At 41.2% G+C, this 25603-nt stretch overlaps 1 protein-coding gene across 1 annotated transcript in view; it reads right to left on the bottom strand.

Moving 5' to 3' along the window:
• Window positions 1-631: 631 nt before the first annotated feature.
• Window positions 632-25603, bottom strand: part of TMEM86A (transmembrane protein 86A) — a 57879-nt gene continuing 32907 nt past the window's right edge. Inside the window, exons 2-3 of the mRNA XM_086957870.1 lie at window positions 25117-25381; window positions 632-2670 (exon numbers count right to left, since the gene is read on the bottom strand). Of these exons, the coding sequence (XP_086813996.1) occupies window positions 2243-2670; window positions 25117-25381 (693 nt within the window). The 3' untranslated portion in view covers window positions 632-2242. The remainder of the gene's footprint in view (window positions 2671-25116; window positions 25382-25603) is intronic.

Raw genomic sequence — 25603 nt, 5'->3', positions numbered from 1 at the left:
AGAGTTTGAAAACTGGCCAATGGCTGAAGGAGCTGCTTTGAGCTGTGAGGAGTACGGGGGTATCTGAAGAAAGGCTCTGGTGGAGCAATGTTTGGAGGCATTTAACAGCTTCACAGAAGCGGACTTACCAGCCCAATAGCATCCCACAGGTGGACATGGGAACAGGTCTTGAGGTCCCAGCATCTGGGGATCCTACAATAGCAACTCACATCAAACCCCACCCCTTACCCCACATCCATGGCTTACACCCACATATTCAGCAATAAATTGGCTGGCCACCTATCACCGTTGCTTTGCCCAACTTTCAAGTACATATATCGCCCTCACCTAAGTCTACGACGGGAATTGTTTGTTTAGAATTGTTAACACACACAGGCTTTCGGATGGTCCCTTGGGCCGCATGCTTCCACTTCCACAATTAAGGCTAAATTATAACGATGGAAATGTTATGTGCACAAAGTGATTGTATGTTACTGCGGGGACCACTGTACGACTTACAATTTTTTATTTGCTAAAAACGAAATCAATAAAAATATATATATTTTTTTAGGTTGGAAACTAATATTTACTGCAATGAAACCCGCACGTTTCAGGGATACTGAAAATGCTTATATGTTTCATAGGAATGTTCTTTATTTTGGAAGATTTGGTACAATGGCTGCTTTTGTGAGCTATAGTGGAACTATGTATTAATGCCCAATTTGAATGAATAAAGGAACCTGTGTGAATGTGGCAGTTGGCCAAGGAACATGATTAGGAGCACCACAAATTGAGTGATTCGTATAAGCAATGCTCCAACAATGAACCGGACTATGGCATCCAGGATTCAGCATCCATTTATGTAGTTTCCAGCATATCTAGACTCCCAATAAGTATGCAAGTGGCGCTACTTGAGATGGCTTGCACGAATTAGACATATGCCTAGTGGGAATTGGATACACCACATCACAAACATAAATACGGTCTGCTGTGTAGCCACCATATCATACTGATTTGCCATCCGTGCAAGTGTTTGCTTAATCTGAATTACGGCCTGAGTAATGTAAAGCTCGCTAACAAAATACCCTGTATCATAAACTACTCTTGCCAAGTATACTTAAAATAATTTCCATATAATAGCTTGAAAATGTAAGTGGTTGACTGAATTACATTTAATCCCATACATCTTGATACTGAGAAACCTCCTAGGCATCAAAGGCTAGATGTATGAAACTGCAAAAAATACCTATGAATAAAGTACAGTACGCCTGAACTCAGGTTCTGAAGGCCTCAGTGCTCTGGTACTAGATACACAATGGATTATAGCAGCACAGAGAACATTGAAGACCACGAGGGAAAGAAGGATACTCGTAGATTCTGAATTGTCTCACACGTTTTATCAGCACATAAGAAGAACGTCCATCTGATCAAAGTTTTTTAGTTCTTCAAGTTTTTACTGGCCGTGCAATATTTTATTAGCCTAAGGCTAGTGGGCAAGAACATAATTCTTTAAATGAAACCATGCAAATGTATTTCTAAGTGTGAGCAAAACCTCCTTTAGTGTGCATACAGGGACAAACCCAGAGCTTCATTACCCTTGGTCCCTTTCTCTTAAACGAAAACTCACACATATAATTTCTAACTCAACAATAATCAGAAAAAAGTCTGATAGAAATGAAGTGTTGTTCATGTTCTCTACAGAAAAGAACAGATGTAGAAAAAAAATGGCCCTGAGATCAAGACCAACAATGTTTGGCACACACTTTGACCACCAGTGGGGGTCAGAACGAATGCCTTCTGCTGGACAGTCTTTTTGACTGTGGTCTTGAAAATTAAGGAATATTTTGCTTGTGAAATGTGAAATGTTGCCATTGTTGGTGAGTCAAGTGCTATATAGACTCTACCTCAGGCCGGACCATAGTCTGCACATTATGAGTTCATTTAAAATACAGCCTTCTCTGACACCCAGCACCAACTTCAGTGTAACAAATACAATGTAATATTTAAGAAAACTCCAAAAGTTCTGAAGAAGGCAAAATGTACAGATGCATTCAGGCAGATAACTATTGTATGTACAAACCGAGTGCTCGTATGTTTACCACAAACACTGATATACACAGTGTTTAAGAGCAATCCGGTAGGAAAATTGGTGCTTCGAAGAAGCAATGTGTCCATGACAATGCACTGAAGCAACGAGAGTTATCCATCCGGGACGAGCACCAGTACCCAGGTCCAATACTATAAAATCCCCGAACCCGTCGGCCTATTTGAGCTTCTTGAATTCCTCTTCATCCCTGCTCTCAATCGCAGACAGCGCGATGAGCATCTGGGCTGCATAATACGTGACCATGATGATGACACGAGAACGGGGCACCGGGAAGCAGAACTTGTTCACTGCGATGGTGAGATCAGAAACTATAAACAGCACAGCACCGATACAGGCGGAGAGCTTGGTCCAGGTCCAAAGGTCATTGCAGAGCTGAATGCCGGCCACGGCACGCCAGCCCATGAAGGCAATCAATGCAGTGTACACGCCAACGAGGTAGGTGAAGGGGCCGGAGAGGTAGGAGTACAAGAGAATGTAGAGGAATCCTGAGATGAGGCCCATCACTACACCGGCTTTTAGATCCAGAGGCTCCATGCCAAACGCTGCCGAGTACAGGATATGCGCAATAGCAAACATTAGCAAGCCTGGAAAAGAAGAAATCGAATATTAATTCAAATAAATGCAGAGGCTGACAGGTAGACAAGTACAATTATTTATTTTGCAATATGTTGTTTTTCAGAGATGCGGGGAAGGAATTTATCTCGTCGGACATTGAAAATGTTATATTCATTTGTATCTTCAAGTAAATTAATGAGTTCAATAAATATTATCGCTTTGGCGCCATCAAGTGGCTGGTATTTCATATTTACTAGAAAACTGAGCTGTTAAAAAAATCATACATATGATTGTATTGGCAAGTATTTTAGCATTATTTTCTCCTCTAAACTCAGATTTGCTCAACGACAGCCTTCTAATCGGCGTTTCTTTAAGATTATACTTCACGTCCATTATTTTGGGCTTGATTCGCACACTAAATTAGACATCTGCTTCAGTACCTTGTAGCCTGGCACTCAGAAACTCTCATGGACCCCTCCCTCCCCATCCCCAAATAATAAAAAAATAGCCAGCTCGGCTAAATGCTAAGCATCTGTGAGAAATGACATTCCAAAATACTCATAACAAGGTCATGCCGTTTGAGTGTATATAGGGATGAGTATTAAAAAGCTGGATGGCACAACGTTTGCTATGGATATATTTCCGTTTTTACAGAAAACAATGTGAAGAAACGTGTTATTTTGTCAACACTTAAAGGACCTAACGGGTATAAATGAGATGTGCAAACCATGTCCCTCGACCTAGAATGCGGCGGGAATCCAGTTTCCAATAATGTGTGCGGTGTTGGGTTCCCGATGCGCCCGAAATTCTCGGTCTCACTCTACATGCCAACTTTCGGAGCAAAGGGTCGTTCCAGAATACACTTGAGGTTTTTGTCTTTCGATTCCCATGATATTTATCATTCACTCGTATGGAGCAAAAAAGACAATCTGGCATGGCTTTCGTTTGTAGAAAAAGAATCTAAAGGCATAAATGCAAAATGTGCCAAACGTTAAAAGGATTTTCCCATTCCAGAAAGCAGCCTTCCAGCTGCCACCCTATGGTTGGTTGTTCAAACGGAGGATTTCAAGGATTACTTTCGAAGCCAACACATCAGTCCCTCGCATGAAATCGGATGTGATCACTTAGTAACTGAGGAGAAAACATTGCGCAAACCCTAAAGCCGCATCACTTGTATAGGACGCGTGCATTACATATTAAAAGCACTAATTGGGGAGTTTCCTTATGTCAGCGTGAAATAAAATTCGACGGAAAAATGTCTCATTGGGAAGATGACTGGCAGATCCAGGCCTATACTGCCACCCAGAGGCTAATGTGAACCCAGCAATAATCTATCTGCCTATATGCACAAACTGATAAAGAACATTTTTTTTCAAAATACTTATTTGGTTTTCACAAGGTATACAGAAAGCGTATATCCGGGTACGCACAGGTACGCTCTGGTATCCAAGGCAACATTTTACATGTGCAAGCATAGCGTGAGGGTGGTACGCCTTAATGGATAACGCAAGCCTAACCTGGCGACCATACATAGCTCAAAGACAGGACAGGCAAAGGAAAGAAGAAGGGAAAGAAAGAGAAGAGAGAAGAGAGGGAGGAACAACGGTTAAACGAGCTGTAGCAACGGCATCATACTTAAAGAAATCTAACTGTAAGCAAACTTAGGGGCAACATACTACTAAAGAAAATGTAAACTGTTATTTAAGAGAGCTTTTAACCGCGAGTACTGTTAAACAAAGAATGTCTATATTGAGATTTCTTACAGTATAGTAGAGCATGTCTCAACCAACACACTGATGCACACAAATGTTAACAGACGAGGGACCCCTTACAGGAAAAGATACTGCAACTCAACAACCCCAGGGGACCGACATCTTCTCCCGTGTAGCTGGTGATGGGAGTACTTGTGTGGAAGCACATTTAATTTCTCATTTTATTATTATAAAACATCACGGTGTATCACTGAGGAGCATTTGAACTTCGAAACGCGTGTAAACCTGTTGAAAGTGGTTCGGCGAGACCTATTAACCAAAGGCAAAAACATACAGAGTTTCGAGTCAGTAAATTAACATTATCAGAAATACAAACTAAATAAATAACCCAGAGAGGGTAAATGTTCCAAATCAGGACTAGTGTAACAATTAATATTATAACATTTTTTCGGGCCAATTGTGCAATTAAGGATTTTAATTAACCATTTTCAGAGTATGAGAGAGCCTTCAATACGATTAGAGAGAATGTACTCCTAATACCCAGCTATTTTCTTTAAATATGCTCTCTCAAATTACCCACTCGCCTCCATACGAAAAGAGGGAACAGAAAAAACAATCGTTCATGTTAAGCAATTTGAGCTTCTTGCTTCATTTCAGACTCAGAGCTAAGCTGTACCACAACTTGCATAAAATAAATACATTTTCCAATTGCAAATTACATGGGAGATAAGTTAACATAGAAGACTAGAAAAAAACATTTTGACTACCCTGATGTGATGGAATTTTTACAATGGAATAAGCCAACATTATTTTGGATGTCTATAATAAAATCTTAACACACCTCCAAACCTTCCTCCCCTTTCTTTAGTGGTTATCATATCCCCTGATGTAAATAAAGATGTAACTTCACTGATTGTGGATCCTGAGCCCTAGGTTTTAGTCCAACATTTAACTCACACAGTGTTGATAAGCAAATTAATGCATCTGCAAAAGTATTGTATTTGTAACAGACTGGACATTTACATTTAGAAACAGATCCAACTAATAAAACAAAAAATGCAGAACAATGCTAGTTTGCTCATTTTCTTTCTCTTCTCAGGAAAAACTTTCTTTACTCATTTTCTTCTGTTTCTCTTTCCCTTTTCTCTGCATTTCTCGCCTCTATCTGAGAACAAAGAATCTTAGGCCAGATGTACGACTCGTTTTTGTATGCGCAAACGGGTTTCCGACCCGTTTGTTTATTCAATAACCTACAGGGTCATGTACAATTCCTGAATAGCGAGCTGCAACTTATTTGCAACTCGCTATTTAGAAATTGCGAGTCGCAATTAGGGAAGGGGCATTCCCTTCCTAATTGCATCTACAAATCAATGTACAAATGTTTTGTGACCACAATTGCGGTCGCAAAACACTCGCAAATTACCACCCTCTTCAAGAGGGTGGTAATGCAGTCGCAATTTGGAAGGGGTCCCTATTGGACCCCTTCCACTTTGTGACGGTCTCTAAAAATATTTCTTAAGGGCAGGCAGTCCTTAAAAAATGAAACAAAAACGTTTCATTTTTTTTTATTTTTTAAATGCAGCCCATTTACCTTTAAGGAAAACGGGCTGCATTTAAAAAAAAAAAGACTGCTTTATTTAAAAGCAGTTCCAGACATGGTGGTCTGCTGAACCCAGCAGGCCACCATATCCGGGAGGGCCTGTCATTCCCAATTGGCTCACAAATTGCGAGAGGCTCATTAATATTAATGTGCCTCGCAATTTGCGACCCGATTGGGAATCCCAAACAGTGGTCAAAACACTGTTGTACATGCAAAATAGCGCCTCGCAAATTGTGAGTTGCACAAGACTCGCAATTTGCAAGGCGCTATTTTGCGCATAGTACATCTGGCCCTTTATCTCTACGTTTGCATTAGCGTTAGCAATGCCTTCTGGTTTGCCCTCAGCAATGGCACATAAATAAAGCTCTAACATGTCAAGGACTTTCAAGGTTCATGTTAATCAGTAAACTCAATAGAGCTTGAAGAAAGAGGAACAGGGAAGAGCACTGAAAAATAACTATACATTTGTTAAAACTACAATAAGGTTACAGACATTACATTGTAAAATACTATTCTTAAACATCCCTGAAGCATACAAACCAAAATGTCATGACCCAAAAAGGGATGATACCAAGAAAGACAAACACATGTCAACGAAATCCAATGGGTCAGGCACAGCAAAGCCAAATAACACTACTAAACACACAAATATACACATACACATATAACCCTCAGTTTTAACATAACAGGCATAGAAGTGGTTGTGGAGGTAAGAGGGTGGATAGATCAGTTATGAGGAGATGGACAGATTATCAGTTGGATGGAAGTGTGAGTGGATGGAAGGATCAGTGTCTGGATGACTGTTAAGTGGAGGGATTGGAGAAATCCTTAAAAAACAGATCAGAAAAAGGTTAAGGGATGAGCTTGTTATATAAAAACAGACTGTCTAAATGGAAGGCACCTGGTGGTTATAATAAAAAATAACGAGGTTCCCTCTTCTGATCAGTTTCAAAACAATAATGACTATCACACTGCTTAGTCCTTCAAGTATGACACCATAGATGAAAGTAACTAACAGCCTCATTGATTACACCAATAAAGCCACAAATGGTGGTGGTTGACAGAGGTCTGCCCTGTGCCCCAGTATATGCTAAGCACCGCAAAGGCAGGGGTGCGAGCCCCACAAGTACGGAGCACAAGTTTCCCATTGCTCAGAATGCAAAAGGGGTAGTGGTACAGGCAACATAGGAACACTTCTTAAAGTGTAGCAATGCAAACCCCACATGATTAATTGAAAAGTGTTCATTAAGAGACGTTATGGTTCAGAAACATAAAAATATAATAAGATTTAGTTGTGCAATTCCATTGATGGCAGATGATAACATCATTAAAACTGAAGACTCCTGCCTATCTAAATTTCTTTGGAGCTATGGGAAAAATAGGTGGGCTCTTTTATACCTGTCTTTGCCCCTCGATATGGGAGGGTTAGCTATTCCGAATATCATGTTATATTTGTGGGCAGCCCTTTTTCAACAAATGACACCTTTACTTATCCCTAAAGCAGTAACAGAATCTATGCCAGCTCAGGATATACCATCAATCTACGCATTGGCAATTGGTAATAAAGCCAGAGGACTATTGCTAAGGCAGTTAGAGCCATCCTATTTAAAAAAAATCTAATTCAAGATTATATGTAGTGCATGGAATATATGGAAAAGAGCTTCTAAACTCCTATTAATTCCAAAATATACTAAGTATACTCCCCTGTGGCAGAGCTCAATCTTGCCACATCAACTTAATGATGGGCTTGCTAGAAAATGGGAGAGTTTGGGGATTAATACAATGGGGGACTTTCTTTGCCATGATCCTCATTTGGGATTTCAAAACCTACAATGAAAATGTGCTGCCCCTAGAAACGACTTCCTTAAATATATGCAAGTATTTACCGCTCTCAACCAAAAATCCCCCCAAATTAAGTTAGATAATGTTCCCTTGCTGGAAAGAATAGGGAAACGAGCTACCAGGATAGGCAGCATTTATGAATTGCTGATTCGGAATCAAAAAGATGACCTGGAGCATACCGAGAGAGGCTGGTCTAGTAGATTAGGAAATCCCAATGTTGATATTGACTTGTCTTTGTCACTCTTGTCTAAATTATTTTTAGCATCTAATCTCAAAGCCCAACTTCATAAAACCTTATATAACCTATACTTTACACCTGCAAAATTATATGCGTGGGGTAAAAGAGCAAACAGCAATTGTCCAAGATGTGGGCTCGGACAGGCAGACTTAACACATATGTTTGCAGTTTGCCCTAAATTAGACCTATGTAAAAAAATGATTTCTGACTATTGGGAAGAGGTCTTTGGGCATAAAGTCAAAACCTCAACTACACTTTATTTATTGGGTCATGATAGCACTCTCGGGCATAGTAAAGAGGAACCATCTTTATTTTTGGGGACAGCGGTATATCGGATTATTTTGGCAGCACGGTGGAAAGAAGTTGACCCTCCATCCTTCCAAATGTGGCTAACCCGTTTTTTTAGGAATTTATAAGCAAGAGTTAGCAATTTATGAAGCCAGGGGCACGAAGTCTAGAATACTAGGTGCCCAAATCTGGTCTCCAATTACCGCTTGGTATCATGATATAAGAAATATGTAAGCATCAATTGTAATGTTTTTTTTTGGTTTTTTTGCTATGTATTTTAGGAAGAATTTTCTAACTTCTTGTCTCCTTTCTCCTCTACTTGTTAGTTAACATTTTATATTTTGTCAATTGTAATTTTGGTTTTCAATTACACCTGTGTACGTTATGACTATGAAATATGTAATCTTTGCATTATCTGATCTTTGCTCTAAGTAAATAAAATTTTAAAAAAAAGAAAATCCAGTTCAATGGAGAAGCCTAAACGGGTAGAAAAGCAAAAATAGATGTAGAAGAGAGGTGGTCAACGGTACAATGAATGATGCAAAACTCTGAGACTTGAAGACCAGTTGATATAAGAATTGTATCTAACAAGCAAAGTAACACATAAAACCCTAAAATAATAGGCTAATGTGGGGAACAAATCAAATTAAAGGTGAGTTTCTCTTAATGGGCAGTAATCTGGAAAGGCAAGATTTGGGTTTCTTTAGTGACTAGGCCCAAAACTAGAAAATCTCCATCAACAGCTTCCGGGTTCGAGTCTCGGCAAGGACGCTGAACATCCTGGGCAGATCACTTAATCTCCCTGTCCCTAACAAAAATGTATGTGTCCTCATGTAATGCAACTGGTGCTATGTAAAGCGCTCTGATACCCGATTTGGGTCAAGGACGCGCTACATAAAACTATTTTTTTTTACTGTAACCAGAAAAGTTTTCTTTTGGGTATCCATATAGACACTGGATGATCCATAGACTATGAGCCCTGGCACTGAAAAAGATATTAAGGCCAAAATAACATTTCATCTTGCAGGATAAAACTTGTAGAATTCAGGAGAGAATGCAGGGGTGTGTGATTGATACTTGCCTCTATTCCATGCACCGGAGACTAGCTTCTTAGTTTTTCACCTCTGATATATTCCCGAATTAGGCCCATGTTGCAAAGCAGCTTATTTCTTACATTGCCCAAGAAAATAGCATAACTGATGTCAACTTTTGCACACATTTGCATGCATGACAATGTTGGATTTGTTTCTCTGAAACGACTTTGTTTACACATCCAGCATCGGACAACATAATCACGATGCCTTGAACATCATGTACTAGGCCTCTCCATGTACTGGGTACAAAAGTCATCTTATCTTCATCCAGGAGGCGACAATACTATCTACATATCCATAACATCACAAATTGCACATGCACATTGCGAGGCCACCTTTCCGATAGATTGGTAGAGGAGGTACTTCCGCTGACAATGAGGGTCCTTGAATTCTAAGAAATCTCGGGAGGGGTGTCCAGTTCATGGCCAAGATGGGATCCTTCACTCTATTCCAACAGGTATTGGGGTTGGATAGTCACTATGGGGGGATTCTTGGCTTTACACCCAGACAAACATTCTAGGAGTATGCTATATTACTGCCTTGTTTATGAGCCTGAATATATACAACTGTTTAGCACCATGGTAGAACTAGATCTACTATTTAACTTGTTGGTGCTTGTAATCACGTTTATCTGTTTCTGTTTACTCATCATTGCAGCACAAGTATTTTATGCAAGTATAACATTGGTTCAATAAATATTACAAAAACATCCCACTGTGAGTTCTTTGTATATTTATCTGAGAATAAGTAAGCACGACTGAAAGGTTCTGTACTGTTTCCACGATCCCTGAGGAATCAGGGGGTCATGTTCAGTGGTTGCCAGAAACTGTCCGCTCCCTGGTAGGTCAGGGGGGAGGGGGGGTTACAGTGGCACTATGAGCTAGCTGGTCTATAGGCCAACATATCCTGCAAGGTGTCTAGAATCAGTCTTGCCCCCAAGCCCTTAGTTAATGTTGTCCAAAAAATGCACAGGTCCTACGGATTGGTAGGAACTACACAACACCTCCTTATGAAAACATACAAGGCGCACAGGGCAAGAACTCAGAGTATGACCTTTTTGTCTGTAGTGCAAGCACAGCCCTTGTTTACACTACCTTGATCTTTCTTCATCAGTCAGAGGACCTCTAATAATGAACATTTGCAAGGGATATTCTTCCAGATCAGAGGCCTTGCTTTTAGTCTCAAATGCAGGTCTTGCCGAGGGCTTGTAATAAGACTTTTTCTGATGTTCCGTTTACCTTTCGTGTATGCGACTATCGATCTGGATAGTTATTTGATAAGTCCTTATAAGGAAGCAGGTCGGGCAACACTGGTGAGTTTGTCCTTCCCTCATCTTTCAACCTGTTCTAGAATAAGGTGAACAGGACGGAGACTGGCGAGTCAATCTCTCTAGCCAAGCCGTTGAAAAGTATGCAAGCCCATAGAACCTAATTTAGTTCCAAAAGCTTTTCCTAGGCAGAATATTCCTAATGTTGTTAGTCGAACATCTTTTAAAAATCTGTAAAAAAACTGGAAGGTTGTCCAAATGAGAACTGACATTAGAAACACAATTCATGGCCCATGGCAAAGCATTCTCGTTACTTAAAGGTGAAATGGCCCTGACAAGTGTCCAGAAAGATCTTAAGTTCCTAAGGTTTTCATCAAATTTCAATTCTGCCAAGCCAGCCAAAGGAGGATACACAGAGCTCTGTTGTAAAACGCCAAGAGATTGACCCTGGATCCATTTTCTACAGTCAGGTTTTGTGCTGGAAGAGTCAGGTTGTTGACTGTTGTCAATAGTTTTTGGACCAGATCCATCTTTAGATTCCACTGGTCACAACCTGCCAAGAGCTGGGATTCTTGGAACGCTTGGAGAGTTTCCTTTGTACATAGGAACAGCCTACTACCTCCAGAGGCAACCCCATACACCAGATTGACACTGAGAATCTGATTTTGCTCCAGAAATAATATCAAGTGCAGGAAGCGATAAAACGGAAGACCATTGATCAGGCCAGGCCGCAAGGAGAAAAAAACAATAAGTAGCAACTAGAGGAGGCAGAGAATCCACAGTCCATTGAACAAGCTATCTAGTCAAATCAATTGCAAAGCAACTGGACTTAAAATGGAAGGGTTGTCCTTTTTAGCTTTCTCCTGCATAGTGCTTGTGCTGTGTTTGTGAAATCTATTGAATTGAATATATCGTTAAAGGGACTTATAACCTGTCTTCACTTCTTATTGGTCCTTGTGCTAGTCAATTTACATTTCCTCGTTTCTATTGGTTGTCGGCATTTCATTTCCTGTTCTTCCTTGTGTGTTTCTCTTATCAATTTCCCGTCTGCAAAATACTGTGTTCATCTGCTTTGGTGGAACGTCTTTAAGCATCTCAATCAACCATCTGGAAAATAAAATAAAAACTAGAGCAACACCCTTGATTTAAAGTTACAGCACAGGCCCAATGCCATGGGGTCAGCGCGTAGTGACTTTGTGATCCCAGGTCTGCGTGCTGAGAAGCCAATCTTCGATCTCAACAGCACTTACCAGTCTCCACATGGCAACGAGCACTCACCAGTCCCCTAGGGACGAAGCAGGCACCCACTCTAGTTACCCTTCTCGCTTTCTTTGATATTTCCGGTCTGTAACATTGTTTTGGCCCTCCTTGCCATTATCTTCATCTCACCCTATTTACTTTAGCCCATACATATTCCTTTCTAACTTTCTGTCTCGAGGGATCCGTTTCTGTTCCAATGTTTTTTTACCTTTCATTATTTGAATTAACTTCTGCTCTTCTCTGTCTGATTTTTCCTTGCACTTACATTCAGGTCTTAGCTTTTTTACAATTGCCTGCAGCAAAGGAAGAATATGAATGTATTTAGAGCAAAGTGAAAACAACAAGACATCCAGAGCAGGATCCCGGACATTGGCCCAATCGGGGCAGCGATAGCCATGTTCTCGAGGCTCCTCACATTCTTAGAAATAGCCAGTGGCTGCTAAGCATTCTCTGAGCCTGACTGTACTTGTCAAGGGTGCCATTGAAAACAACACCCTCATGATGGAATTGTAGAGGCCGTTTGAATCTCCGTGGCAGAAGTTTACATACTAGACCTTAAGTGCATGGGTGAAGTGCTGGAGGGGGCACCGTTAACTCTCTCAAGCAAAAGGCGTCCACCCACCTTTTTCACAAGATGGACGCCGTCCAAACTGCCAAGAAGTTGGTGGGCCCCACTAAAAAATAGGCTGAATTCGTCCCGGTGTAATTTGCAAACACCGGGACACATTCAGCAGTGCCTGCACATGGTTGTCTGCTTTCTGATCGCAACAACGTGCAGGCGGGGGCTTTCTTATTTCACACTCCTGCTGGGCCGAATCTGAGGGGTCATCAGGCCTCCTTTGTTCGAGTCTCCTCACAGGCAGCAGCCAGGAGCTTCACACCAAGATGCCAATGAAGCCGAGGGGAAACAAAAGCTCACACCTTGTTAGCACTTCACACATATTTAAGAAAGGCAACTTTTCACTTTGTTCAGTCCCTGTTTAGGAGATAGGCATACACTGTAAGAACGTCAGATGCTTTGGTCTTTCCCTGTATTTACACAAATAAATGTAATTTATATAATGCTTGCTACCCCTGAGGAGGCATTGAAATAATTTCTTTTTTTTGTAAAGCACTATGGGTAGAGGAAGCTTACACTGACAAAAGACAACATTGTTTTATGTGTAGCTTTCAAAAGTGGGAATCTTCTGCCTACATCAGGAGGGTTTACCTGTGTACTTGAAATGTGCTCCAATGTACTCATGATTGACCTGCTAAACATACATGTGAGGTCTTAAGATCTGATGTAATTTCTTATGATGCCACTTCCTGTGATGTCATGCGCCGCAATGTCACACACAGTGATGTCACGAGCTGTGATGCCACTTGCATTCTCATTAACTAGGTTAGTCCCCCCACTTCTTTTTTTAGGACTTGTGCCCTGGGTATCTGCCTTATGATCCGTTCCATTACCTCATGCGACGGATGAGTGTTGACATCTGCTTGGCCTTGGCCACTGATTTACAACTTCCACATCTCCTAGATAGCCGTGACAGAGTGACGCCGCGATTGTTCCCCGTAATTGCAACCGAAAGGACTTGCACTATTGGAAATTAAACTAATTATAGTGCTTGGTTCACGCCATTAGTGTCTCAACTAGAGCACTGCCCATGCTGGAAATCATTTCATTTTATAATGTTCTATTGCACGTGTTGCTTGTAGCCGCAGACCCATGTTCTTATGCCATCTTATATGAGTATGCTCTCCAGTCCATTTCTCTTTTGCGATACGGGACATGTAGTTCTGCTATACATATAGGCAACTACTCACATGTCAATTGCAAAACCTATCCTAGACAACTGCAAATCACAGCTCAGCCTGCCCCAGACATGCATAGCCTTCTACTGGTGAATGAAGTGATCTTCAACTCAGGTTTCTTTTGTTTTATGTAGCCTAAATTGAAAAACTGCAGTCTGGAAAGTGCGATCAGATTTACATAAGTGTAAGCGGCGTATCATGGCTACATCCACACCTCTGTGCACTCACAGTATATGGTATATATAGAGGTCTTACGACCACCAGGGGTACAATGTATGACACATTAACGACATCATACAACAATTAATGATATACAAGGTGCATTGTGAGTGTGTGAGGGAAAGTTAGGTTCTAGGTTCAGATTTTGGAATTTTCAGGACCTGGCATTGAGTAAAGTGGAGGGTTGTGCGCATGAACTCAAGAATGGCTTTTCAACAGGTTTAACATCAACACTGGGCTTGCGTGGATCATCGCATTTATGTGATGCACCTTACGAACTGTGTGTTTTTTACCCATCTCAGTGGTATTCATTTTATGGACCTCAGGAGGATGAGAGACTGAGCAGCCGGGTAATGATTCAACCAAGCAATCTTTATCTTAGACATGGATTTTTGTGATTGATGCCTCCAATCAGTGAGCTCGTTCAATGGCTAGTAGGCAAACTTATGGCTGGAGCTTGGATTCTTATTGCACCAGAAGCAATTATATGTGTTGCCACCATATGTGTTACTACCCCTTTTAACTAATCTCCCCACTGGCAGTGATCTGTTGTGTACCTGGCCCACTAAGATGGTAGGGATTTACACAGCCACACAAGCCTAAGATTCAGACACAGACTCCTGTGAGAGCTTTCTGGGGCAGACTGGGTGTATCGCCCCATTGTGACCCCCCTGAAGGAACAGAGATCCAAGAAGCAGCCCAAGTAAGGGATCTGGACAAAGGATTGTCAGAGTCTTTTGACACCCTGAAGGAGGCACTGTGCACAGTACTCAAGACACCTAACTTTAGCAGAGTTTGTAGTTCAGATACTTCAGCGCATAAGATCTGGGGAATACTGTTTCTGCAAAATTAGAGTCAAGGCCAGCCAGTCACCTTTGTTAATAGGCACTATACTGCCTAGTTTCCAGCATTGGAGTACTGTTGATAGGGAGGTCTTTGTTGTGGTTCAGTCCACAACCTCTTTAGGACTCATTTCAGAGTTTAGACTGACCATAGACCTCTCAGATGGCTGATGCAGAAGAAAGGGGAGAACCAAAATTGTTAAAGTTGTCGATGTCCCTGCAGGGACTTCATTTTTCAGTGGAACACAGGCATGGAAGTAACCACACCAAAGCAGACGGCCTTTCCAGGTTCTACCATTTAGACAATGAGTACTGCCAAGCAAATGGTTAAGTTGCTCCTTGCCTTTCACCTAGGTGTGGGCAGGATGATAATTGTCTTTTTACGTGATCACCCTCCTTTTTTGGTGGACTGATTCTGCTGGTTTTCTAACTTTACGCGGTCTAGTCCTCAGTGCATGTATTATAACCCCTAAAATATGGAAAAGTAGCTAATCCCCAATTGGCATATTTCATTTTCCAGTAAGGCCACAGTACTTTGCATAAGAAAATACACCAAAGTTATAGAGTTAAATGTCACCTGTGAACTGCTTTACTTCTTATGCTAAGTTGAGAAGGGAATCATGGCTTCATGCCTACATGTGTAGCCTGACTCTTGTAGCTTTTTAACCTGCAGGCAGACCTGTCAAAAACCCTTATGGCAGGAGAGAAACATACTTTTAAATATTAACAAAGTCACACTTAAGTAGGTCTTGTAGCTCACAAGGTGCGATGGCTCGTATTTAAAAGTGGAGCACGTAAGAATGTAATGTTCGCATGCTCCAACAGTGACTAGCCCCAAAGCTATTTACACTGTTAGGGGCTTAGCTGGTTCTATTAAATCAAATATAAAGTAAATATGTACTACCGTATATTTGGTTTGGAATAAGCAACAGAGATGATTCAACAACTGTTTTTAATATTTATTAAAAAATAAATTCAACGTGAGGTTGGATTTTTGGTAAATATACAGTAAAAAGAGGCTTTTTAAAAGTTAAACTTTTCCTTCCTGAAGCACATGCAGGCAAATTAGCATTGGCCTGCCTGCTGATGGAGTTATCAGTGATGCTTTGATGAAGTGTGAAAAACTGTTATGTTGTGCAGATTTGTAGGGTGAGCTATTACTCGGAGGGTATCATGGAGCTGAGCAGATGTATATCTAGCTACACCCAGGTCCTAGTGGGACTACTCAAAAATTCAAGAAGTGAGGGGCAGGTCACTCGATGCTTTAGCAGTGATGTAGGAAAAGGCTCATCTGCCAGATATGGTTTTCCATATTTTGGTATTTGTGCAAGTAGGAGTCTGGACAGGTGGAGATGTCTGAAAAGTTTGTTAAAGGTATGCTGGGCTAATGTTATATAGTACCTTGAAAGTGTAGTTGAGCAGCTTGACTTACTGCCACTTGTGAATGGGGAGCCAGTTGAGCTCCTTCAGGTATGATGTGATGCAAGCTCAGCAAGGGTGGTTGAGAGTGGTTTCGGCCCCCAGGTTCTGAATAGTCTGCAGTCTTCTGGTGAGTTTCTTTGTTAATCCCGGAAAAGAGGGTGTTCCCGTATACCAGCTTGCTTGAGACCAGGGCATGCATGATGGTTTCAGGGTGCTAATCAAGAGTAATTTGTAAATGCAGCTCTCAAGCAAATGAAATGGCTTGGGCCTAGCAGGTTGGATCAGGGGAAGAATGAGACCCAGCTTAACCCAAGCAGGACAGTTTACGAGTGTCCAAAATCTTCATTAGCGTAAAGGGGACAAGGGAAAGACCTGCACTTTTATGGTTTAGTGATAAGGGAAGCCAGGACGAAAGGTGTGTTTTGAAGGCAAAACACACTATAGTTTCTTGGCTTTAGTGTCAGTGGAGGATGGAGCTGACCCTAGAACCAGTTTTATGTGGTTGATTGGGAAGGAACTGATTATTACTGTAAACATACCCCTCTCAGTGACACAAGCTCCCTCAAGAGGTAGAACCATTTTGCCATGTTGGATGTTACTAAAATAGTGCACTGTGGGATAGTTTGCAGTACGGCAAACAGGATGATCTGCAACAGTGGGAGCATTTGCCCTTAGGAACTTTTTACTCATGTGTCAAGGTGTGTTCAAGAGTTACCTCCACCATCAGCTAGTGAACTGAACAAAAGTAGCACCTCACCCCTAGTTCCTCAGAACACTTTCAGGACCTATGGCAAAATAAAAGAGGACTGAACCTGCTGTTTGAAACCTGTGTGGCAACCCGAAGGGCTGGACCTGCTCCAATGTGTATCTATGACTGAGAAGGAGACTCGAAGTGTTCTCCAAAGGTGTCCAATTTCAGAAGGACTTTGTTGGATACAGGTTCCAACTTGCCACACTGGAAGATTGGCATGAAAAGTATTTGCCCAATGAGAGTAATCTACTCAGGAAAGCTGAATTCTTCCACATGCAATGGTTAACATTCCACAAATCCAAAGTACTTCAATATTATATAATCACAGCCACTTGCTTCCCCATAACGGTGTTTCCTTATTGAAGCTGTATGTCTGTTGGTTTACAATGTCCCATTACCCAACCTCTGTATACAGATTTCTTTTCAGTCATTATACACCAGTCTAAATTCTTCTACTGCTGCAAATCCGGAGGCCGTTTAGCATGCAATTGTGAGACAATGTTTTGTCTTGCTACCATAAATTTCAATTGGAAGATCTTTCCACATCGGTTTACCTCATTATCCAACCAGACGTCTTGGATGTATAGCTTTGGACATGTTGGTTCTTCAGCTGTAACAATGTCACTAACACATGTTTCCACCCTTTTCCAGAAGAGCATCAGGGTGGGACAATCACATATTGTATGGAGGTAGCTGCGTGGTTGTTCAATCCTCTAAGATAAAGGTTTGTAGGCGCATTTCTAATCTTGGGCAGAGGTATTCTGGTTAGTTACATGGGTGTAAAAGATTTAGTTGGACCTGTCAGAATACTGCTTTAATTGCGACCACTCTCGGGGAAGTAATCACCATCTTACATTCCTCCTCTTAGAAGAATGTAATATATTTTTCCTACTTGTCCTTTAAATTCAACAGTGGGTCCCCTTCGTTGTTCACAATTTAATTTTTACACATCTGACATATTGCTTTCTGTGGAAGGAATTCAGGTAGTATTCTTCTTCTAGGAGGCTGAGTGCACTAGTGTTTTGTTGGTCAGGACATGTGTGGCAAAAGCATGTCTTAATTTTAAGTATCTGAACACCTCATTGTCCGCCATATCATATTCACTCTAGCTGCTCCCAAGTGAGTATTTCATCCAGCCCCACTCATGGAATCCCTCAATCGCTTCTACTTTCTTCAGCACGTCATTGTCCCATAGTATTGTCTCAGACTCTCAGTGTTGTTTGTGCATGTTGTGGCATAATCCCCTATATTTCTTTTGATATACGATGGCTGGGTAAACCTCTGGTCCCATTGCATGTCTATCAATTCTGATGGATGGCTCATCTAGGGGAGTAAAGGCCCAGTCGTTAATCAATCATTTGGGAAGCCCAGTAAAGGTTTTAGATGTCAGGGAAGGCCTCATATGCACCCCTAGTCAGTTTAGCTAGGATTAGCTAAGGTGCTCCTGCATCCCACAGGAGCATCTGGACTTCTGTCTCCACTTTGTTTCTTTAAAAGTCCGTTGAGACCAAGTAGGTGTTGTTCTGGAGGGTATAAATGAATAAAGGCAACACAGCTATTTTGAACACTGATGCTCCTCTCAGTAGGGACAGAGGAAGAGCCTGACAGTGTATGACATCATCCCTAAATCTATTAAGGACAGCATACAAGTCTGATGAATTGTTCCCTATCCCATGTGATATATATATATATATATACACACACACACACACACACACACACACACATACATGCATGCATACATACCCAAATACTTAAATCCATGTAGGTCAGTCAATACAAGGCACTGCATTGAGCCAGCCCGAGACCAAAGTGAGATGATGTACAGGACAGGTTTTCCACAGATGACACAGAAGCATGAGTAGCTTCCAAAGATTGTGAGTATATGTAATAATTGTTGCATTTTTTCTTCAGATTGATCCATATATAGTAGGGAATTATTCGCATAAATTGAAATTCTCTCATCCCATGCCACCTCCCACTTCAGACCATTGACCACAGTGCCTTTTCTTAGCCAGCATGCGAAGGGCTCCAACGCCAGAGCAAAAATAACTGGGGACTATCCCTGTTTCGTCCCCCTACACAGAATAATAGTGTCTCACTGACTTTAAACCTAGCACGTGGCCCCCTATAGAGGAGCCTTAGTCATGTCATATAGTTAGGGCTAAAACCCATTGATACCAACACTGTAAACATATATTCCCAGTCTAGGGTACTCAACAACTTAGTGGAGTCTAGTCATCACACTACAGTCAACTCCTGTACATCTCTAGTATATTCTAAGTATCTGAACAGGCACTGCAAGTTCAGCCATGCACTATGTGGCGTAATTCCTGATCAGTCATGGTGAATATGATCTTTCCAAGTCTTGTTGACAATATTTTTGCCAGTATCTTGGTCTCAATGTTGAATAAAGAGATAGGTTTACAGGATCCACATTAATCAGTGGGCTTGCTGGTTTTGGGCAGCACAACAACTGTTGCCATGCACAGATCCTTTGCCACCATCTTGTCCACTCAGCACTAGGATTGATATATTCTCCTGTTTTCGCCTATCAAGCCAGCCCAAAAACAAGTTTACTTTGTTCCTACATCATAACGCCTTTTGTGCATAGTTAAATATATTAGTGTTGTATTTCACCCATCGCTAGCCCATGGTATTCCTACTTATGCTTTTGTCAATGGCCCACCTGTTCATCTGCATCTGTTGTAGAGAGACTCTCCATTGTCAGCGTTTTCATTTTCTATCTGCTTCATCTCTCTTCAGTTGGAATTGTTTTTGCGACTGTAAGGGATATTAATCAGCCCATTGATGATCATTGCTCGTCTCTGCTTCATCTCATACAGTATCCTCTTTGAGATGGCTACCTGTCAATTTATCTTCTTTCTAAGATTCTTAATTTTCAGAATGAGTTGTGTGTCACTTTAGGGGGTGCTTGCCATCCTTATAGCCAATCCCATGTTTCTTCTAGTGTCTGGAAGTTCCAAGTCTTGTTTTCAGCGACTACTCTCAGTTTCACCAGGAACATCATCATATATTTGATTCAACAGTCTCAGTTCTCTTTTGACTGGTTTTAAACAACGCCATTTTGGACTAGCAGAGTAAAGGAGAGTACTGACATTTTCAAAGTGGAATTGACTAGGTTTTCTAGCTACTGTGAGGATTACATCTCTGCCTCCGTGATTAAAAAATGTGAGCAATGATTGTTTTCACGGGGGAGGGGAGGTTGGTGGGTACCCAGTCTTGCTGGGGGTATTGGCTCCCTCTGAGCACTTTCCACTGAGAAACAAATTGGAGAGTCCTTTAGGTTTAAGGGCATTTAGGATCCGATTTTCTACAAAGTGTTCCACACTTGGGCATTCCACCCTCTCAGGTATTCATACTATTCGTTTACTGTTCCTTTTTTATCCCAACCTGAAGCATTAATATGGCAATTTTGTTGTTCGTTACTTTTTCACTGATTTCATGCACATATGATTTGAGAAGGATTGACCTAAATCTTTATGGCATGGATTTTGGTCTTGTGCATTTTTTGTGGTATTTACTGCAGCAATGATGTCGCTAAGCATAAGTGTGTGATCTGAACTCTTAACTCTGCTGGCTACTATCAAGATTACCTCTCTGGAGAATTTTTGACTTCTAGCCAAAACTCTACTTCGTAAGTGGATGACTTCACACCATCAGACTCTCAGGCCTATTAAACTTAATGTCTTCTATTTCTCCTCTTGTGGTCTACTCGCTTGGCCTTACAAATACAATCTTTGCTTAAATGCTGTGGCATTCTGTATTGCAAATCTACTACGGTAGACAGTTCTTAGACTTGAGGCTTCATCCAAGACAAAAGACTCAATCTGTAAACCTAAATCAATTAAATTTCCAAAGAATCACATCTTGAGCTAAGACTTAGCGGAATGCGCCAGTTCACTCCTGAACAGGATCTTAAAACACTTATTCAATTGCTTGTTCTCTCACAGATCGACTATGGGAAGTCTATTCTGACCGTTCCCCCTGAAATGTATCTAGTCCCTGTAAAAGCAGTTAAATATGCAGCAGCATGCTTTATCTCAGGGATTAGCACATATGACTATATTTCAGTATTCCTGTGGAGAATGGAGCTTCGAACAAGATTGCGTGCATTACTCACAAGGCACTACACAACACCTCCCCGATATCCTGTCACTTAACTAAAAGTATCAGGTGACCTACACATATTTTGTAGTTCAGCAACCCTGTTCCTGGAACTCCCAGCCATCAAGATTACACGTATGGTACCACAGGCCTTCCCAAGCTGTGAGATCCGAATTTGGAACTCACTCTCCTCCCAAACTTCGCACCACTGCTTTTATAGAGACTTTCAGGAAGGAGCTAGAACCACTTCTCTTAAAAATGCGCCATCCAATCTGCATATCCTGACTGTGGCTCCCCATCTACATCTCCTTTGTTGGTGTGTTTTCTCCACCCTGTTCCCTTCTTTCAGCTACCTGTTCGTAACCACCATTGCAGCTTTCTTGTTTATGGTTTTCAAAGGTGACATAAATGAAACTACAATGCACGGGATGCACAATAACAATGGTACTTCAGTTAGCATGTAATAGTACATGAACAATTTAGATGCATTAAGATATACAATGCAAGTAAATCACCAGTACAGTAATAAACAGCAGAGGAGAATTACCAAAAACCATAGTCTGCAATATATCAATGTCAAGTGGGATACAACAATCTATTGCAATGCACAAATGGCACCAAAAAAAGCCAACTCTGTAGATATGTGGGAATGCACAAGTCATCATGTTCAGCTATTCTGGCACTTGTGAATGGGATCTTTCTTCATGGTCCTTCAAAGACCTTAGGGGGATACCACTGGTAAACCAATGCCAGGTAGGTGACGGCCAGCCCCAATGCTCTCCAAGTCATTTTAAAACTGTTTGTGGCAAAACACAATGTCCTTTAGCCAGTTCTCTACACTAGGCGACCGCCCTCGGCCCCAGTGTATCATAAGAGCAAAACTTGGCAGCCTCATAGTCTGATGTTTGAGGCATCTAAAAGACAAGAAATCCACTTTAAAGCATAGATCTCTGAAGGTATATGGTCGAAAATACTCCAGAGTTTCGGGCACTACAACAATTTAAGATGGAAATAATAAAAGCACCATCTAGTAATTTTCAATATTAGTTGGACATCAATGAAACAATGAGCTTCCGTTTTGCTGAATTGGAAGCAACAACTACTTACTACAGCAATGCTACGCACTGCCAAAGTGGCATCAAAGATAAAGCCAAGATTCTTTCCTTGCTGGTTGAAAAGTGAGGGTAACAAATTTAGAAGGTGTAATGAATGATACAGAAAATCTCAATTTGCAGGAAAAAAGTAATAAGCTCAGTGTTTGAAGCATCAATAAGCTGGAGAAAGTGGGCTGGCATTCAAGCAAGAATTCCAGTCAAAAGGTGTTTGAAGTCCAAGCCTCTACTATAGACAGCAGAAAATAAATTATACCTTGGAGTTGTCAACTTCAATTTGTACACACCAATGATCAATTTAATTAGTCAAAGAAAGGGTGCTGGCATACACTGGAGAGATGGTGACAAGGTGGTCCCTTGGAATACACCACACCTCAGCCTAGTGATTACAAAGTGTAAAAGCTTCATTTTAATGCGAGGAGAATGACGGAGTAAAATGCAATGGAACCATGGGGCTGTGCTGCCTGGGCCCCCACTGCCTTGGGGATTTTCGTCACTGAACATAATCTTCACAAAAGTTATTTACAAAAGTTTAAGCTATTGCCATTAAAAATTACAATCACTTTTATTTAAGTATTAATTATTTAAAAAAAATAAAAGCCATTGTTAATTGTAATATCAATACATCTAAGTCACGTCAATACAAAACATGTGACATTACAAATACTAAAAGTGTCACATATGCTAAAGTTAAAAGTATTGGCATTGTAAATAACAAAACATAAATATAAAATGTCATTTACAAAACCAATGGCTCCAACTTTCCTACTGCGAGACCTATTGGCAACGCCAGTGCTTGTTATGTAGAGGGACTAACCTTAGTTAGAAGAGAGGCAACTGAGCTTTATTTAAATAAGACTTAGTGGTGGAGATGTTAACAAGGTGAAACAATAACTCCTTATTGAAAATGCAGATTATTATTATCGGCTATGACGTCTGGAGAGTGGTATATATCTTCAAGTGAAGTTTATTCCAGCATTTAAGTTATTCTTGGAAAATGTAATACATACATCCAAGTGCCAAAGGTATAATAGAAAATGTTCTTTATCTCAGTTCACTAATTTCCCTAAAAAAGGATTAGTGCCAGTTTTCAGGATGCCAAGACCCATTTATTGCTTTGGCATTAACCAAGACCTTTTATTTTGATTTCACTAACATTATTTGGATGATTTACTTACTAAAAGGGGCTTTCAGCCAGCTCTCTTCACCCACTGGCCTGTTGTGTCATTCACACTTTGCTTCTGCCTACTAAAGTATACAGCATAGAGCAGTCAACTTTAGCCCCTCACTAACTTAACTTTGAGTGACTGCATTTAGCCCTTTCACAAGAGGCACATAAACACATGTTAGTTCACTTCAGTACCAGTGTTTTTACAGTTTTACTGTATTATTATTTTAGTGACGTCTTTGTGTGTAGAGAAATATTTGATAGCAGGATACTTTTAGCACAAAGAACATTCCAGCTTTATCAGTTCCTGTCTCCTGCTAATGGTGCTGTAAATTACATTTGGAATGACTTTTGTTTATCTGACGGTTGCTATTTCACAACATAACAGATTGTTTCCATTTGACACAGTGCCATTTGACACAGTTCTTTCAGTGGCCGCTGCCTTCAATAAAAAAATGGTGAGGCGTGAAGGCTCTACTCACTATAAACCCGGAGCTGGTGTATGACTGCTGCAGCACTACTCCCTTCCACGAGCAGGAAAAGGAAGGACTTCCTTCCTGCTTGTGGAAAAAAACTCCGTCCAATCCTGAAGCTGCTTTCATTGTGTGAGGAAAGCTCCCAGATTGCGAGCAGGCTCACTTAGCGCTCATTTTGAGGCTGGGGGCCTGTGCCACCACTCCCCAGGCTGTTTCACAGGCCTTGGATTGCTGGAGCTATACTGCACGTCGGATAGGACGGCTGTAGACATCCGGCCAATCCATCATGCGCAATGTAGACCAGTGCTATAAGCCTGCGTTTGTAGGATTGAGCCCAACCCTCATGCTGTAGATAGAGAAAGCCGATGCAGTGGCAAATAAATGAAATGTCATTCAAATGCCATTTTACTTATTTGTGTTTGCCAGCAGCAGGCTGGGCGACGCTTCTCTGCTTTTGAGGAGGAGCCGCCCCCTGTGTTCTTTATAAAGTAACTATTTAGTATGCACACAATTAAGTGCATTTATAATTGAACTCCTGTATGTTATGCTGGTATGTATTTTAATTGAGGACTAGTTATACTTGCAAACCAATTTAGTTTGAATTAGATTTATGAGGGCCTAGCAGCTTCCCGAACAATAGCGTTTTGCAAAGCAAATAAATCCAGTATTTATAAAGTGCGAACAGTTACCCGGAGGCATCCAGACGGTCCCAAGCGCCAGGATGCCTCCGAGTAACTGTTTGCGCTTTATAAATACTAGATTAAGCAAGCTATTGTCCAGAGCCACATGGTGCTGGGCTGACCTGCCGCCGGTGCCAGGGATCGAACCGTGGGCCCCAGATTCAGTGGCGCCACACCTCTTCCCTCTTCTAATGACAGAACAAAGCAGGAACTGCCAAAGCCAAAAAGCTGTCCACCATCGCCAGACCTATTGGCTTTGCCAATGCTTGTATAACTTGTAGCCACAATAAAACTTCTGAGTTTGTCCATAAGGGTCCCTGAAATCACAAAGGCCACTAAGTCAACTGAATGCCGAGAACACAACAGCAACACTGTTTAAAATGTAAAAATTTCACTACACTGCTAAGTTATGGGAGTCTGTGTATTTGCGCAAACTTCACTTACCCAAACATATTTTTTTAATGGGCATTTTACATGGTTTTGGAATGCCACTACATATACCACCTCAGAGCCACAGTCATCTTACTTTGGCGATGACGTGTATGATCACAAGCCACTTCTCATAAGTACTTTACTTACCATGAACAAAATAGCCTTGTTCTTGCCAAATAAGAAAGGCATCTCCCACTGCAGAGAATATCAGCCCTGCAAAAATCATTTTCACACTTCCACGGGTCACTACGAAATGAAATCCATGCGCAAGAAGAAAAACCCATAAGCAGAAGATGGGTAGACACTTGATGAGGGCACTGAACCAGGAAGGACTGGAACTAGGCAACCAGAGCACAAAATAGACACACGTTGCTTTAAAAAATGGCACCAGCTTCGGTCCTTCACTCTTCACCTAGAATAATAAAAGGAATTAATTAGAACTTCTGTTAGATGAAGAATAAACCCAACGGTTGGCTCTGATCCCTGTTAAACATTCTTCCTGCCTGTTAGCCATGCTTTTCTTTCAGGAGGAATTTCGTGGGGACTTAACAAACCTTGTGACCTTTGGCACACTTTTCCTCTGTAAAATTATGCAGAACCCCATAGAAACAAACTTGAAACTGTGATGCTATTT

The sequence above is a fragment of the Lissotriton vulgaris genome, chromosome 2_1, assembly GCF_964263255.1.
Source record: "Lissotriton vulgaris chromosome 2_1, aLisVul1.2, whole genome shotgun sequence".
Lineage (NCBI taxonomy): Eukaryota > Metazoa > Chordata > Amphibia > Caudata > Salamandridae > Lissotriton > Lissotriton vulgaris.
The sequence above is the reverse complement of the archived record's forward strand: the minus strand, read 5'-3'. Positions and strand labels throughout refer to the sequence as shown.